Source organism: Anopheles stephensi, chromosome 2 (genome assembly GCF_013141755.1).
Source record: "Anopheles stephensi strain Indian chromosome 2, UCI_ANSTEP_V1.0, whole genome shotgun sequence".
NCBI classification, from domain to species: domain Eukaryota; kingdom Metazoa; phylum Arthropoda; class Insecta; order Diptera; family Culicidae; genus Anopheles; species Anopheles stephensi.
In genome coordinates, this window is record NC_050202.1 from 10,295,684 (window position 1) to 10,312,347 (window position 16,664).

General features: G+C 54.3%; 2 protein-coding genes across 2 annotated transcripts; both read left to right on the plus strand.

The window, feature by feature from the left end:
* Nucleotides 1–584: 584 nt before the first annotated feature.
* On the plus strand, nucleotides 585–6,535 carry LOC118503882 (DNA-directed RNA polymerase I subunit RPA1). The gene is made up of 7 exons (XM_036037637.1): nucleotides 585–1,457; nucleotides 1,532–2,785; nucleotides 2,864–3,056; nucleotides 3,148–3,647; nucleotides 3,724–4,982; nucleotides 5,047–5,245; nucleotides 5,315–6,535. The coding sequence occupies exons 1-7, from the start codon at nucleotides 790–792 to the stop codon at nucleotides 6,450–6,452; spliced, it is 5,211 nt and encodes a 1,736-aa protein (XP_035893530.1). The 5' UTR covers nucleotides 585–789; the 3' UTR covers nucleotides 6,453–6,535.
* Nucleotides 6,536–7,219: 684 nt separating this feature from the next.
* Nucleotides 7,220–15,857, plus strand: LOC118503881 (chromodomain-helicase-DNA-binding protein Mi-2 homolog). Its single transcript, XM_036037636.1, has 3 exons — nucleotides 7,220–7,476; nucleotides 8,575–14,880; nucleotides 15,025–15,857. The coding sequence occupies exons 1-3, from the start codon at nucleotides 7,440–7,442 to the stop codon at nucleotides 15,192–15,194; spliced, it is 6,513 nt and encodes a 2,170-aa protein (XP_035893529.1). The 5' UTR covers nucleotides 7,220–7,439; the 3' UTR covers nucleotides 15,195–15,857.
* The last annotated feature ends 807 nt before the right edge of the window (nucleotides 15,858–16,664 follow it).

The window sequence follows — 16,664 nt, forward strand, 5'->3', positions numbered from 1 at the left end:
TTATGATATTCTTATGTTTCCTCCTTTGCTGAATATCAATGCAAGGTAACAAGTATTCATCGAATTACTGTTTCGTTACCGTCCGAAAACGCCGTGCATGTTTTAGGCCCGATTGTTCACCCCTAGTGCGACCGAAAATTAGTACGAAGCCCTTATAAGCCAAAATGAATGGTAGGGTTAGCGGAGAGGGGATTTTAATCAAATAATAACAATATTTTATTCGACTTTCTTCAACCAATTTTGACCACACTGAAAGCACACTGAAAGCTCACTGTGAAGCTTCCGCAACGTGTACTGCGGATTGCATACCTTTAGGCGTAAATTCTACAGCGCCTAACAAATTTTGTCAGGGGGGGGCCTTCTCGAGTCTTTTACCAAAAAAACTCCTGCCCAAAAGATGAAAAAACTTTTCAATTTTACTAACCGTTTAGCAAATTTTATTAGAATTCAATCTCAAGCCGTTTTTCAATCCAAATTACCCATTTTGCATGCCAAAAGTTGAAATACACTACGGGGTGGTTGGCACCGAAGGGTTAACATCGCTCCGCATGTTTACATTTTGTAAACAGTGCCGGCTCGCTCCTGTCAAAATCGTTGTCAACATCGCAAAACCATGTGCGCGGTTCCGATCAGGCCTGCGTGGAGCTATTCTTTTCTCTAAATTTTCACTGTAATTTAACCAATTAAACAAGCAAGTGTTTTGTTAGAACATTATTTCATACTCCCAGTGCACGCATCGTGTTAGTGTAATCGTGTAACAAAGGAAACGCAACAGCACCACCAGCAACGATGACGATCGTTAATCTCGATCCCACTAACCTTGAGTTTTCCGTGTTTACCGCGGAAGATATACGGAAGATTAGCGTGCTGAAGGTAACACAGCCCAAATCGTTCGATGAGATGGGCAACACGATCCGGGGCGGTCTGTACGATCCGGCCCTCGGGCCCAGCGGGCACGGCGAGATCTGTACCACGTGCGCACGGGACATCAGCATGTGCGAGGGACACTTCGGGCACATCGAGCTGGATGTGGTCGTGTACAATCCGTTCTTCTTGCGGCCGGTCTTCAATCTGCTGCACATCAGCTGCCAGTCCTGTGCACGGTTGCAGATAAGCGATGGTGCGAAGTCGTTGCTCGAGCTGCAGTTGCGGCTGGCCGATGCCGGGTACATTGTGGAGGCGGAAGAAATCGATGCGTACAAGACGCGGCTGCAAGCAAACGCGACGGAATCGATTCCGGAGAGCGTGACGTACTACGAAGATCTGCTGCGTCGCGAACCGTACAACAAGCTGGGCGATACGAAGCTGTCCACCTCGATCCGTACCGCGATCGTAAACAGTACGTTCCGGGTGGCGCAGAAAAAGTGCATGCACTGTTCGCAGCTGTTGCAGAGTGTACGCATCACCGAGGGCAAGATTGCGATACGCTGGACGCAGATGGAAAAGAAGAAGTTTTTGTAAGTACACGGCTGGGAAGCAGCACAAACTTTACTTTGCTTATATTTCGATTACCGGTTTCCGCCTGTTTTAGTGAGGAAAAGGGCAACAGTAACCCAACCGAGCAGCAAATCAAATCTGCATCCGTGGTGGTACTTGCTCGCGAGAGTCAGCTATTTCTGCGGAAGCTCTACGAGTCAGACGGTACGCTGTTGGACCTGCTCCTTCCTGTGCTGGCCACGCACAAGCCGCCGGGCTCGGCTGGTTCTGCCGCACCCTACCATCCAACCGACATCTTCTTCATGGAAGTCGTCCCCGTGCCACCGGTGAAAACGCGGCCCGTGGTTCGTCGCGTACGCGAACGTGCCGCGGTCGTTGAACACGCGCAGTCCGTGCTGCTGCGGAACATTCTCATTGCGAACTCGACCGTGCGTGCCGTGCTGATCGCTGGCGAAGGAACCATGCCGCCGGACATGTCGGAAGCGTTGTTCAAACAGATGAGGTCCATCTGCCAGTACGCGAAGGGCGATACGGTGACCGAGAAGATTTACCACGCATGGTTCCAGCTGCAGACGAACGTCGATCAGATGATGGATGTGGAGAAGGTGGGCGGCGGCAGGCAGGTGATATCGAAGGGATTGAAGCAGCTGATCGAAAAGAAAGCCGGCCTGATACGTATGAATATGATGGGCAAGCGGGTGAATCATGCCGCCCGTACGGTCATCACGCCCGATCCGTACATCGGCGTGGAGGAGATCGGCATTCCGATACGTTTCGCCAAGAAGCTTACCTACCCCGTGCCCGTCACGCCCTGGAACGTGTCCGAGCTGCGCCAGTGGGTTTTGAACGGGCCGCACGTGTACCCGGGCGCAAACATGATCGAAGATTCGAACGGACGCGTGAACCAAATCTCACCCACCAACGTGACGCAGCGCCAATCGATGGCGAAAACACTGCTCACCCCGCAGGTGGCCGGCGCGGAAGCAAATGGAGGTGATTCGATTAAGATCGTGCATCGCCACCTGCAGAACGGAGACATCCTGCTGCTTAACCGGCAGCCCACCCTCCATCGGCCGAGCATTATGGCGCATCGGGCCAAAATTCTGGGCAAGGAAAAGATTTTCCGTCTCCACTACTCCAACTGCAAGTCGTACAATGCCGATTTCGACGGGGACGAAATGAACGCCCATTTGCCGCAGAACGAGGTGGCGCGGGCGGAAGCGTGCGGGTTCGTGGCGGTTCCCTACCAATACCTGGTCCCGAAGGACGGTACACCGCTCGGCGGTTTGATTCAGGATCACATCGTGTCCGCCGTGAAGCTGTTCATTCGTGGCAAGTTTTTCAACCGGTAAGTGGTGAAGTGGTTTTTCTTTCTGCGGTCCAGAAGCCACAGAAGGGTTGTTGACGCCGTTTGCTCCACTTTCAGAGACGACTATCAGCAGCTGGTGTTTCAGGCGCTCAGTAACAAGCGGGGCAACATCGATCTACTGCCTCCCTCGATCCTGAAACCGGTGAAGCTGTGGTCGGGAAAGCAAGTCATTTCGACCATCATCAAGAACAGCACGCCGAAGGGAATGCCCTACATCAACATGGTTGGCAAGGCGAAGCTGAACAACAAGGTAAGGGTAGCGATTCGAGAGCTTTAGCTGTTGCTTGCAAGGCCTGCAAGGGTCCTCATTCCCTGCCCTCTTTTCCCCTTTTCCCCTCCAGCATTGGTGCGTACTGCTGGCCCGCGAATGGCAGTACGGTGGCACGCCGCTCAAGGAAACCGAACTGTCCGAATCGGAGGTACTCATCCGCCAGGGTGAACTGCTGTGCGGCATCCTCGACAAGAATCACTTTGGTGCCACACCTTACGGTCTCATTCACTGCATGTACGAACTGTACGGCGGTGTGTGCTCCACCACACTGCTCTCGTCCCTGTCCCGGCTCTTCACCTACTACCTCCAGTGGGAGGGCTTTACGCTCGGCGTACGGGACATTTTGGTGCGCGCCAAGGCGGACAAGAAACGTGCGAAAATTATACGCGAATGTCGCGAAAAAGCTGGCCACGAAGCAACCGCCGCAGCGCTCGAGCTGCCGCCGACCGTTTCGCGCGAACTGCTCACCAAACGGATGCGGGAAGCGTACGCGAAAAATCCAAAGTTCCGCGCCATACTCGATCGCAAGTACAAAATGGCGCTCGATACGTACACGAACCGGATTAATAAGTAAGCATGGGGGGGGGGGATTGTAGGTCGACTGTCGACTCATTTCTAACGAATGCCCGGTTTCTTCTTCCTCCAGTGCCTGTCTGCCGGAAGGTCTGATCAGCAAGTTCCCGGAGAACAACCTTCAGCTGATGGTACAGTCCGGTGCGAAAGGTTCGACCGTTAACACGATGCAAATTTCCTGCCTGCTCGGACAGATCGAGCTGGAAGGCAAGCGGCCACCGCTGATGCTGTCCGGTCGCGCGCTGCCTAGCTTTGCCGACTTTGACACCTCACCGAAAGCGGGTGGATTCATCGACGGACGCTTCATGACCGGTATACAGCCGCAGGACTTTTTCTTCCACTGCATGGCCGGCCGGGAAGGTTTGATCGATACCGCCGTCAAGACCAGTCGGTCCGGCTATCTGCAGCGCTGCTTGGTGAAGCATCTCGAGGGTCTGTCGGTGCAGTACGACATGACGGTGCGCGATAGCGATGGCAGCGTGATCCAGTTTCTGTACGGCGAGGATGGCATGGACATTGCGAAAACCCAGTTCATCGGGAACAGCAAGCAGACGCGCTTCCTCGACATGAACCGTGACGTGATCGTGCAGAAGGATGTGCTGCAGCGGCTGAAGTCGTCCAACGACCACGACCCGGTAAACGAAGCACTGCGGAAACACATCAAGAAAATGAAACGCTGGACGAGGCAGAACGGCGACAGTGTGGCATCGCGAAAGGTGCGATCGTCACCCTTTGCACTGTTTTCCGCCGAAAAGGCGGAACAGCTACGTACCGAGCTTCCCAAACCGGACAAGCTGAAAGGTTCGGGCCGTACCAAGCTGACGGAAAAGTTGCTCAAACAGTGGAGCAAGCTGCCGGCGGCCGAAAAGCGTGAGTACGCGAAACGGGTGCCCCGCTGTCCCGATCCGGTCGGGGCCATATTTTCACCCGATTCGCATTTCGGTGTGCTGTCGGAGAAGTTGGATGCGTTGGTGCAGGAGTACAAGCGTACCGTCACACCCCTGCACGACATCGATGAGCTGATGCAGGTCAAGGGTAGCAGTTCGCTGGCGGCGCCAGGTGAACCGGTCGGCGTGCTGGCAGCTCAATCGATCGGTGAACCATCGACGCAAATGACGCTCAACACGTTCCACTTTGCCGGGCGGGGTGAGATGAACGTTACGCTCGGTATTCCCCGTTTGCGTGAAATTTTACTCTTTGCCGGTTCGGCCATTAAAACACCGACGATGGAAATACCGTTTTTGCCGCACCGGAAGCCGGAACGGTTGAAGGCGATCGCGGAGACGCTGCGCAAATCGCTCAATCGTGTTACGGTGGCGGACGTGCTGGAAAGTAAGTGTTTTCTGGCGGTATCGCTTCGTTTTTTACCATCTGAACGATCGTAATCTTATTGCAGATATTCATGTCAAATCGAAGCTGGTGCTGATACCGTCGCGCAGCATGGTTTACACGATCCGGTTCAACTTTTTGCCGCCGGATGCGTACGATTTGGATTACTGTGTTACGCCGGCCGCCATCATACGCCACATGTCGCGCAAATTCTTCAAGGAAATGTTTGCCGCGATCAAGCGAGCGGAAGCAACCAAGAACGTGCTGTAAGTGTATGTTAAGCGCTCGAACAAAGAAAAGGGTTTTTCTAATGCCACATTTTGGCCTTTACCCAGAATCGACACGGAGACGGGAGAAAAGAAGACGCGCCGCCGAGGAGAAGCGTCGAATGAAGATGAGCAAATCGATGAGGAGGAACCATCGCACCGGCGTAAAGGTAGGAAGGAAGCCAACTCGGACAGCGAGAGCGATTCGGACGGCGAAGGTCTGCCGGGAGCGGATGCGGATGCGTCGGAAGCAAAAATTAAAGGTAAAACCATCGACGACATTGGTTACGATGATGAGAACGAGAACGACGAGAGCAGCTCCTCCTCCGATTCGGGTGAGGCAAGTGAGGCGGACGATCCGGCGGAACAGGGTGCAGAATCGTCCCACAGGAGCAAACCTTCCTCGACGGAAGATGCCCCCCAGGGGCTGGACGAAGCGTTGATTGAGGAGTACGAAAAGGAGCAGGAAAGAATGGAACAAGAGCTTGCCGAAAGGATGGCACCGAATGCGACCCGGGTGAACGAGGCCGAAGAGGTGTTGCTGTTGAAACGGTTGACCGATCAGGTCAGTATGTACCAGTTCGATCGTGTTAATCATCGCTGGTGTCAGCTAGTGCTGCACGTGCCGCTGAAGCTGAAGGAAATCGACTTTACCAAGCTGACGCGTGACGTGGCCAGCAAGTCGGTCATATGGGAAGTGGCGGGCATCAAGCGTGCGATCACGTACATGCAGAACGATCAGCTGTACCTGAAAACGGAGGGTACCAACATGTCTGCGCTGACCGCACACGCCAAGGTGCTGGATTTGAACCGGCTGTACACGAACGACATTCAGGCGATGGCAAAACGGTACGGCATCGAGGCGGCATCCCGTGTGCTCGTGAAGGAAATACAGAACGTGTTCGGCGTGTACGGTATTACGGTCGACCCGCGGCATCTGCTGCTGGTGGCGGACTACATGACGTCGAGCGGTAAGCTCCAGGCGATGAACCGTATTGCGATGGAGTACTCCGCCTCACCTTTGCAGCAGATTTCGTTCGAATCGTCGATGAAGTTCCTGAAGAGTGCGCTGTCGAAGGGTTTGCCGGACCGTTTGGAATCGCCCTCCTCCCGGCTGATGGTGGGACAACCGTGCCGGGTCGGTACGGGCGCCTTTACGCTGTACTCATCCGCGCTGAAGGATTATGCGGATGCGGTAAGCCACTGAAAAAAAAAACAAATGCGGATGTAGGGAAGTACTTTCGTGTGGTATGTGGTGTAAGATAAATATGTTACGCGGAACCACGGAAATAGTCGTGAACGTTTATGCTACGCGGCAAGTGATGACCATTTACTCTATCTTGAAGGTAAGTACTATCTAATTAACATCTTCTATGATTTGTACTGAAGGGCGTATGAAGAAAGGTTCAAAATCCATTACTTGCCCCGCACGTGCTCCTTTTACCAACGGCCTTTTTGAACCGAAATGGCGCGTTCCGGTAGGATTATCTCTCGCAATGCCGTACCTGTAAATGTTTATATTTTAAAGGGTCGCTTTTAGGCTAATGTATCTAAATACATAAGAAAAATACTATTTCTGTACAAAAGACTGTGAAAATAATGATTTAGAGTGAGTTTTAGAAAAAAAATTCACGCTCCACAAACGTCAAAGTCGACATAATTTGGCCGATTAAGCTGTCAAAAAATCTGCACATAGGCCTACAGTAGAGTACCTCGTACATATTGGACGGCTTATTCCGGTATGTTTGGGAATTGTAATCCAAAAAAGCATCTACTTTAGCCATTTCACGCCAATTGTTGTCGTTTTTTTATTTAAAAAAACTGATTATATATTCATTGAAAAAATGTGATTATTTAGAGCATTTCAGCTCATCTTCCTTGCCAGCAGCGTGCCGCAAATATCTCATCCGACTCTACTGTATATACCTTGCGTCGCCGTTTGTTTTTGTCGTATACACAAGCGTTCGCGCGTTGCTCGTTTCAGCCCACGCCGCCATCTTGGATAGTTCGCATTGTGTGCGTGTGTGTCGTTTTGGTCGGTGCCCGCAAAAGTGTCCCATTTTTCGCACATTTTTAAGCCCCAAACCGCGCCAGAAACGTACGCAGCGGTAGGCTAAAGTGTGCCCCACGCAAAGGGCAAACGGTGGAAAGTTAGTGTTCAGGGAAAATCCGAAAAACCCGCCCCCGATTGACGATGGCTTCCGACGAGGAAATTGATGAATCCATTGCCGGTAAGTGGATGAGGGGTGCGCATTGGCAGGGACGGGTGTGTGGGGAATGGATGGCTGGCTGGCGGTGCCATTGTTCGGGCAGCTAAATGTTTAACACTGGTATGAGGAAATTTTGTAACTTTTTAACGTAGGAAAACACCGCTCAAACGTGTATGCCGGTTAAATGAAGGAAAAAAACGTAAACAAAACCATTGTCTCGGCAACCTTCTGTGGAGGTGCGAGATCCTCACAGTACGGGAAAGATCGGACCGGGAGTTTTATATGCGCAATGGCGGCTCTAAGGCGGTATTAGGGCCGCATTTTGCAATTCTTGAAAAATGTCCCACTAACCGAAGCTCGTATCAATAATCCGTTGAGAACGCTGGGCATAGCCGAATGTCCTTAAAATCATTTTTGTTCTCTACGGAGGCGTACAGGCTACGGAGACTCACGCGAACTAGTGGTAGGGGTGGGATGATTACACACTGCCCCATAGCGGAGCGCTAGCGTTCCGCAATGGACTCGCAAAGCGTGCGGAAGGATAGAGCGGGAGGGTTGTTTTCTTTCCCATTTGCTCTCTTCTTCCAGTTCTCGCCCTTCACTTCTGCTACCTCTTTACGATCATATTTCACAGCGAGAATGTGTTGCCGTACCCCTGGTTGGGAGCGAATTTTCCGCTTTCCTCGGTTTGATTCTGGGTTACGCTTTGTTGTATGCCTTCTAAACCCTCAATACTGCTACACGTTGCGCATCGAAGGGTTTAAATGAAAAAGTCACAATAGTTTTAATGATACCAGGTCAAATTTTTTTTATCGTTTAAATTATGAACTAATTTTGAAAAAAAAAAATTGAAAAATAGTTTCTAATAAGCAAACCCGTGTTCGAAAGGAATTGTGCTAGTGGATTGTACTAAGTGCTTGGTACAGAGTATTAGACTCTCCACAATGTGATGTTCTTTAAGCACGCCCACAAGGACAGAAGATGCGTGGGCAGTAGGTCCGGCCTGCCTGGCAACAAGCGTAGATTGTGTGCATGCGTCAAAAGTAAAAGCACCGGTCCCCTTTGCTCGTTTCGTCACTAATTTACCTGTATTTTCCCACCATTTTTTTGTGCCGGCAGAGGAAGAGGGCGGTCTGATGGACGAGGCAGCGGACGCGTCGCTCGCCGCCGACGCGGACGACGGTTCGGACGAGGAGGCCAACACGAAGGGCAACGCGCACCAGGACGAGGACGATGATTACGAGCCGGAAGATAATCGCAAAAAGAAGAAGGGCAAAAAGCGCAAAGCACGTAGCAGCGACGAGAAGCGCGGCCGGAAGAAGAAAAAGCGCAAGAAGAACGACAGCGGGGACGAGAGCGATCAGAAGCAGAGTGACGATGGCGGTGGTAGCAGCAGTGCGGCGGCAGCAGCAGCCGCCGCAGCCGCGGCAGCAGCAGCACAGGCCGAATCGGACTACGAATCACGGCCGAAGCGTGGTCGCGATCGGAAGAAGGGTAGCAGTAGCCGGGGCGGTGGCGAGGCCGAGAAGAAGGCGGCTGCGGCTGCGGCGGCCGCGGCCGAGGAGAAGGAAAAGATGCCCACGATACAGGAGGTGTGCAGCTCGTTCGATCTGACGGACGTGAAGATCGAGTACACGGACGACGATTTCGAGAATCTGGTCACGTTCAAGCTGTTCCAAACGCACGTACGGCCGATCCTGACGAAGGAAAATCCGCGCGTCCCGATGGCGAAGCTGATGATGCTTGTGGCGGCCAAGTGGCGCGAATTTTGCTCGCTGAATCCAAACATTTCGAGCGAGGATGCGACGGCACCGGACGGGGGCCGAGAGGACGAGGCTCCGCCCACCCCGGAGTACGTGCCGAAGTCGAGCCGGTCGCGCAGCAAGATGGAAAACAAGCACGAGGACATGGTGTACGACGACGAGGACGAGGAAGAGGAGGAAGAGGTGGAGCGGGAGCGGACGCGGAAAAGCAAAAAAGGCAAAAGTGGTGGTGGTGGTGGTGGTGGTGGGGGAGGCGGCGCAGGAGGCAGCAGCAGCAGCACCAAGAAGGGTGGCGGTGGAAGCAGCCGCAAGCAGAAGGTGCCGACGCTGAAGATTAAGTTCGGCAAGCGCAAGAACGCCAGCTCGGACGAGGAGCAGGATGCGAGCGGTGGGTCGGAGCGCGAATCGGACGCAGAGTTCGAAAAGATGCTGCAACAGTCCGAGTCGGAAAAGCCGGAAAAGCCGGAACGTGGCGAATCGTCCGGTGGGGGTGAGGCGGGAGCGGCGGCGGGCGGTGCGGATGATGCGTCCGATCAGCCACCGGTGCGCAAGAAGGCCAAGACGAAGATTGGCAACAAGTCGAAGAAGAAGAACAAGTCGAAGAAGAGCAAGTTCCCGGACGGTGGGGAGGAGGGTGAGCACGAGCATCAGGATTACTGCGAGGTGTGCCAGCAGGGGGGTGAGATCATTCTGTGCGATACCTGCCCCAAGGCGTACCATCTCGTGTGCCTCGATCCGGAGCTGGAGGACACGCCCGAGGGTAAGTGGTCGTGTCCGACGTGCGAGGCGGAAGGGCCGGCCGACGAGGACGACGACGAGCATCAGGAGTTCTGCCGGGTGTGTAAGGATGGGGGCGAGCTGCTCTGCTGCGACAATTGCCCGTCCGCGTATCACACGTTCTGCTTGAACCCGCCGCTGGACGACATTCCCGACGGGGAGTGGCGATGTCCGCGGTGCAGCTGCCCACCGTTGGCGGAGAAGGTGCAGAAGATCCTGACCTGGCGCTGGACCGACAAACCCATCAATCCGGACGAACCGTCCACGTCGAAGGGCGCGGCGGCCGGTACGACACGCCGCCGAGAGTATTTCGTGAAGTGGGTCGAAAAGTCGTACTGGCACTGTGATTGGATTACCGAGCTGCAGCTCGACGTGCACCATCCGCTCATGTTCCGGTACTATACGCGCAAGAACGACATGGAAGAACCGCCCAAGCTGGAGGAAGCGCTCGACGAGGAGGACAACCGCTACAAGCGCATCCAGCGCATGCGCGAAACGAACAGCAATCTGAACGAAACCGAGCTGGAGGAGAAGTACTACCGGTACGGCGTGAAGCCGGAATGGCTCATGGTGCATCGCGTGATCAACCACCGCACGATGCGGGACGGCCGCACACTGTATTTGGTCAAATGGCGCGAGCTACCGTACGATCAAGCGACCTGGGAAGATGAGGAGGATGACATCGCGGGGCTAAAGATGGCCATCGAGTACTATCTCGATCTTCGCGCCAACTGTTCCCAGGACATTGGCGGATCGGGCAGCGGGGGCAGTGGAAGTAGCAAGAAGAACAAGAAAAAGGGTCGCCGCCGGTTGCGCGAGCTGGAGGAAGAGGAGCGGACGGCGGGCGTGAAGCGGTACACACCGCCGCCGGAAAAGCCCACCACAGATCTGAAGCGAAAGTTCGAGGTGCAGCCGCCGTACCTGGACGAGACGGGCATGCGGCTCCATCCGTATCAGCTCGAGGGTATTAACTGGTTGCGCTACTCGTGGGCAAACGGAACCGACACCATTCTGGCCGATGAGATGGGGCTGGGTAAGACGATCCAGACCGCCACATTTCTGTACTCCCTGTACAAGGAGGGACATTGCCGGGGACCGTTCCTGGTGGCGGTACCGCTCTCGACCATCATTAACTGGGAGCGTGAGTTTGAAACGTGGGCGCCCGATTTCTACTGCATTACGTACGTCGGAGACAAGGAATCGCGAGCGGTTATACGCGAAAATGAGCTGTCGTTCGAGGAGGGAGCGGTGCGGGGTGGCAAAGCGTCCCGCATCAGGGCTAGCTCGATCAAGTTCAACGTGCTGCTGACGAGCTACGAGCTCATCTCGATCGATGCCGCCTGCCTGGGTTCGATTGATTGGTCGGTGCTGGTGGTGGACGAGGCCCATCGGCTCAAGTCCAACCAGAGCAAGTTCTTCAAGGTGCTGAACGCGTACAACATCGCCTACAAGCTGCTGCTGACCGGTACCCCGCTGCAGAACAATCTCGAGGAACTGTTCCATCTGCTCAACTTCCTCAACAAGAACAAGTTCAACGAGCTGGGCGAGTTCCAGAACGAGTTTGCGGACATCTCGAAGGAGGAGCAGGTGAAGCGGCTGCACGAGATGTTGGGCCCGCACATGCTGCGTCGATTGAAGGCGGACGTGCTGAAGAACATGCCCACCAAGTCGGAGTTCATCGTGCGCGTGGAGTTGTCGCCACTGCAGAAGAAGTACTACAAGTACATCCTGACGCGCAACTACGAGGCGCTCAACCCGAAGGGTGGCGGAGGCGCCTGCTCGCTGATCAACATCATGATGGATCTGAAGAAGTGCTGCAACCATCCGTATCTGTTTGCTGCGGCGGCAGAGGAAGCGCAGCTAGGTCCGGGCGGTAACTACGAGCTCCAGTCGCTAACGAAAGCGGCCGGAAAGTTGGTGCTGTTGGAGAAGATGTTGAAGCTGCTGAAGGCGCAGGGCCACCGTGTCCTGATCTTCTCCCAGATGACGAAGATGTTGGACATTCTGGAGGACTTTTTGGAGGGACTGGGGTACAAGTACGAGCGCATCGACGGTGGCATTACGGGCAGCATTCGGCAGGAGGCGATCGATCGGTTCAATGCGCCGGGTGCACCCCAGTTCTGTTTCCTGCTGTCGACGCGTGCCGGTGGTCTGGGCATTAATCTGGCTACGGCCGATACCGTCATCATCTACGATTCCGATTGGAACCCTCACAACGACATTCAGGCGTTTTCGCGCGCCCATCGTATCGGGCAGGCGAACAAGGTGATGATCTATCGGTTTGTGACGCGTAACTCGGTGGAGGAGCGGGTGACGCAGGTGGCCAAGCGTAAGATGATGCTGACGCATCTCGTTGTGCGCCCCGGCATGGGTGGAAAGGGAACGAACTTCACCAAGCAGGAGCTGGACGATATCCTGCGCTTCGGTACGGAGGAGCTGTTCAAGGAGGACGGCAAGGACGAGGAAGCGATCCATTACGATGATAAAGCGGTGGCGGAATTGCTGGACCGATCGAACAAGGGCGTCGAGGAGAAGGAGAACTGGGCGAACGAGTATCTGTCGTCGTTCAAGGTGGCTTCCTACTCGACGAAGGAGGACGTAGAGGAGGAAACGGAGACGGAGGTGATCAAGCAGGAGGCGGAGAACTCCGATCCGGCGTACTGGGTGAAGCTGCTCCGACACCATTACGAGCAGCACCAGGAGGATCTGTCCCGTACGCTCGGTAAAGGGAAGCGAGTTCGCAAGCAGGTTAACTACACCGACGGTGGCGTGATCCAGGCGGATCCGGTGAAGGAAGACTCGACCTGGCAGGAGAACGTGTCGGACTACAACAATTCCGACTATTCCGGTGCGTCGGATGAGGATCGCGACGAGGATGACGAGGAGAGCGAACTGGGCCGACGCAGCCGGCGGCGCATCGAGCGCAAGGAAGCGGAGCGCGATAATCGTCCACTGCCGCCGCTGCTGGCTCGCGTCGGTGGCAACATTGAGGTGCTGGGCTTTAATGCGCGCCAGCGCAAGAGCTTCCTGAACGCGATCATGCGATACGGTATGCCACCGCAGGACGCGTTCCATTCGCAGTGGTTGGTGCGCGATTTGCGCGGCAAATCGGAACGCATCTTCAAGGCGTACGTGTCGCTGTTTATGCGCCATCTCTGCGAGCCCGGCGCGGACAATGCGGAAACGTTTGCGGATGGTGTGCCGCGGGAAGGGCTCAGCCGGCAGCACGTGCTCACGCGGATCGGTGTGATGTCGCTGATCCGTAAGAAGGTGCAGGAGTTTGAGCACATCAACGGGTACTACAGCATGCCGGAGCTGATCAAGCGTCCCTGCGAGCCGGTAAAGATTGCGGTTCCGGCTGCAGCGGCCGCCGCCGCTGCTGCTGCTGCTGGTACGAGCGGTGAAGGTGGTGCTCCCTCGGGAGCTTCCGTTGCAGGTGGTGAAACGTCCAAATCGGCTACCACCAGTACAAGCGCTACTCCGGCAACGAGCGCCGCACCAAGTCCTGCTCCGAATGCAACCGCATCCGGCGAGAAGGAGGACGATACACAGGCGGCTGCTGCTGCTGCTGCTGCTGGTGGTGACAAGGAGAAAGCGGATGGCGCTGACAAGGAAAAATCGGCCGACACTGGAACGACCGCTGCCGAGGGCGATAAGGAGGCCGAAGTGAAGAAGGAAGCGAAGGAAGAGGGTGACGAATCCGGTGCGACGGGCGAGAAAAAGAAGGATGACGCTGGTGCTACGGCTGCTGCTGCTGCTGCTGCTGTCACGGCGAAGGTAGAACCGATGGAAACGGATGGAGAGAAGAAGGAGGAAAAATCTTCCGCCGAGGAAACGGTTGACACGAAGAACGTCAAAACGGAAGATGAGTCGGCCGTCGCAGCGCCCAAGAAGGAGGCTGATGATACTGAGAAGGGTGAGGATAGCAAACCGGCGGCGGCAGAAGCGGCTGGAGCCAAGGAGGGGGAGGAGGCAAAGAAGGACGCGGCAACCGGTCAGCCGAAGAAGGAGGTAGAGGAAGAGGACGACGATGATGAGGTGAAGTTCGTGGAGGATGGCAGCACGATTCCGCCGGTGAAAAAGCAGGAACCGGAGGTTAAGCCGGCGGCGGCTCCTGCCCCAACTACCACCACCACCACCACCACTACGACAATCGATGATGATGATGATGATGTGGTGTTCGTGAAGGATGACGATGACGAGGTGAAGAAACCGGAACCGGTGCAGGAGAATCTGGAGGTGCACAAGCGTGCGTTCATGTTCAACATCGCGGACGGAGGTTTCACCGAGCTGCACACGCTCTGGATCAACGAGGAGAAGGCGGCGGTCCCGGGTCGGGAGTACGAGATCTGGCACCGTCGGCATGACTACTGGCTGCTGGCCGGTATCGTGACGCACGGGTACGGTCGCTGGCAGGACATACAGAACGACATTCGGTTCGCGATCATTAACGAACCGTTCAAGATGGATGTCGGCAAAGGCAACTTCCTGGAGATTAAGAACAAATTCTTGGCCCGCCGCTTCAAGCTGCTCGAACAGTCGCTCGTGATTGAGGAACAGTTGCGTCGGGCGGCGCTGCTCAACCTCGCCCAAGATCCGAGCCATCCGGCGATGGCGCTGAACGCACGGTTCGCCGAGGTCGAGTGTTTGGCGGAGTCGCATCAGCATCTGAGCAAGGAATCGCTGGCAGGAAACAAACCGGCCAACGCCGTACTGCACAAGGTGTTGAACCAGCTCGAGGAGCTGCTGTCGGATATGAAGTCGGACGTGTCGCGGCTGCCGGCGACCCTTGCCCGAATCCCGCCCGTTGCCCAGCGGTTGCAGATGTCGGAACGGTCGATCCTGTCGCGGTTGGCGGCTACGGGTAACACCGTGCAGCAGAATCGTAAGTACCACCTGGGGCGTAGGGAAGTAAGCTAGTGCTGGGGCTTGGGTCTTAGTTTAGTTCCTTCAGGACTTTCTTCGTTTGTGAAAGCTGTTGTACCAAAGACAGCACTCTTATAATGCGTATCGTCATCTTCCCTTTCAGCCCCGATGTCACAGTTCCCGCCAGGCTACCAGGGTACGACACTGCCCGGCTTTGCAGCGGCCGCCGCTGCCAATTTTGCCACCTTCCGGCCAACCTTCTCCGTGCCCGGTCAACCGACCAACTTCCCCAGTGGGGCGGGTGCCGCCGGTTCAAGCTCTTCCGGGAAGTAAATCCGCGCTGTAACCGTAAGACCATCTATCAAGAGGCGCGAAAACATCTATCAATTGCGAGCGATCAACAGCTCAGCATTGGCAGTTGGTCTGGCGTCGCGTGGACAAATGAATGTGATGTATCAGTTTTTACAATGACATTCTTCATATAAGTTCAATTCACTTTTATCTAGACGTATAGAGGACGCATACGAATACACACACACACACAAACACACCTTCAAAACACAAATTATAAAGCACGAAAGCAAAAAGGGGAACCCCTTAAAAAGCTCATGCCACCAGCACATTGCACACTCATAATTGGATTCATTCGATTTGGTAAAGGTATAAGGGGGACACGTTTAACGCCTATATAGAACCGAGAAGAGGTCCTATTGTGAACTGGGCCCAGGATAGGTAGGACGCGCACCAGCGACGGATCGGAGAAATACAATTGTAAGAAAGCGATCAAGCAAACAACAACTACACAACAACAACCACAACCACAGTTAAAGTATAAGACGTTAGAAGTAAATTTCTTAGCGGTTAGGTTTAGTAGTGAGCTGTAGTTGCTTCACAGCTGGATGTATTGTAAGCGTATATTAAATTATCGACTTAATTGGTATAAAAACTAGCCGAGCTTCTAAAACCCGGCTTCAATAAACTCTTGAAAAATAAGAAGCTTGCTAAGAGCGGGTATTGACTTGACGGGGACATCCGACACTAAAACCGCATTCTAATTTAGGAAATCAGCTGTCTAGAGCCTTCTGGTGAATGCATGCCTCCTTTGAGCCACCTTAGTACTACCTCACTACTCTTTTGGGTTGGATTTATAAGACTCGGCGTTAATCATCGTCTACCGGCATTAGCTCTGAAAGGAGCCGGTTCTCTCGGCTGATGCCGCGCTGTTCCCGAAATCTGGACCCTTTGAATACGGATCTTTCGTTACGGTAAGCGATCCAGGATTTGAAGTATCGTCCTAGAAAGGCCTCATTTAGTGACGCTTCAAATAGGGAAAAAGATTCAATCCCCTAAGCGGCGGTAGTACTCCGCCCCACGAACGACACAATCAGTTTTATTGCCTTGGGATGATCTGGCCGTTGGGACCATCGATGCCGGATGGCGATATACAAAGAGAAAGAACAACATACAGAGGAAAATTCCATCCACCTCCTTTCTACCTGCCCCTTTCGGCGAAAACTTTCCACTGAATAATTAAGGACAAGCAGGTTCCTTCGAAGCAGGTAACTGTCAAAAAATTTCCACTCCCAATTCCCTTTTGACTCCGTTTTTCGCAAACCCATTTTCTGTAAAAATTCCACGTTGGAAAATCGCGCGCTATCCCATCCTCTTGGGGGAAACAGCCGATACGGAACGGAAGCCATGTAGGCAAATGTAAACAAAACGCGCGTTGTTATGGCCCAAGGTCGTATACGTCGTGCTCTCTATCTCTCACTTTTTCTCTCGTTCTTGCTCACGCCACTGTTT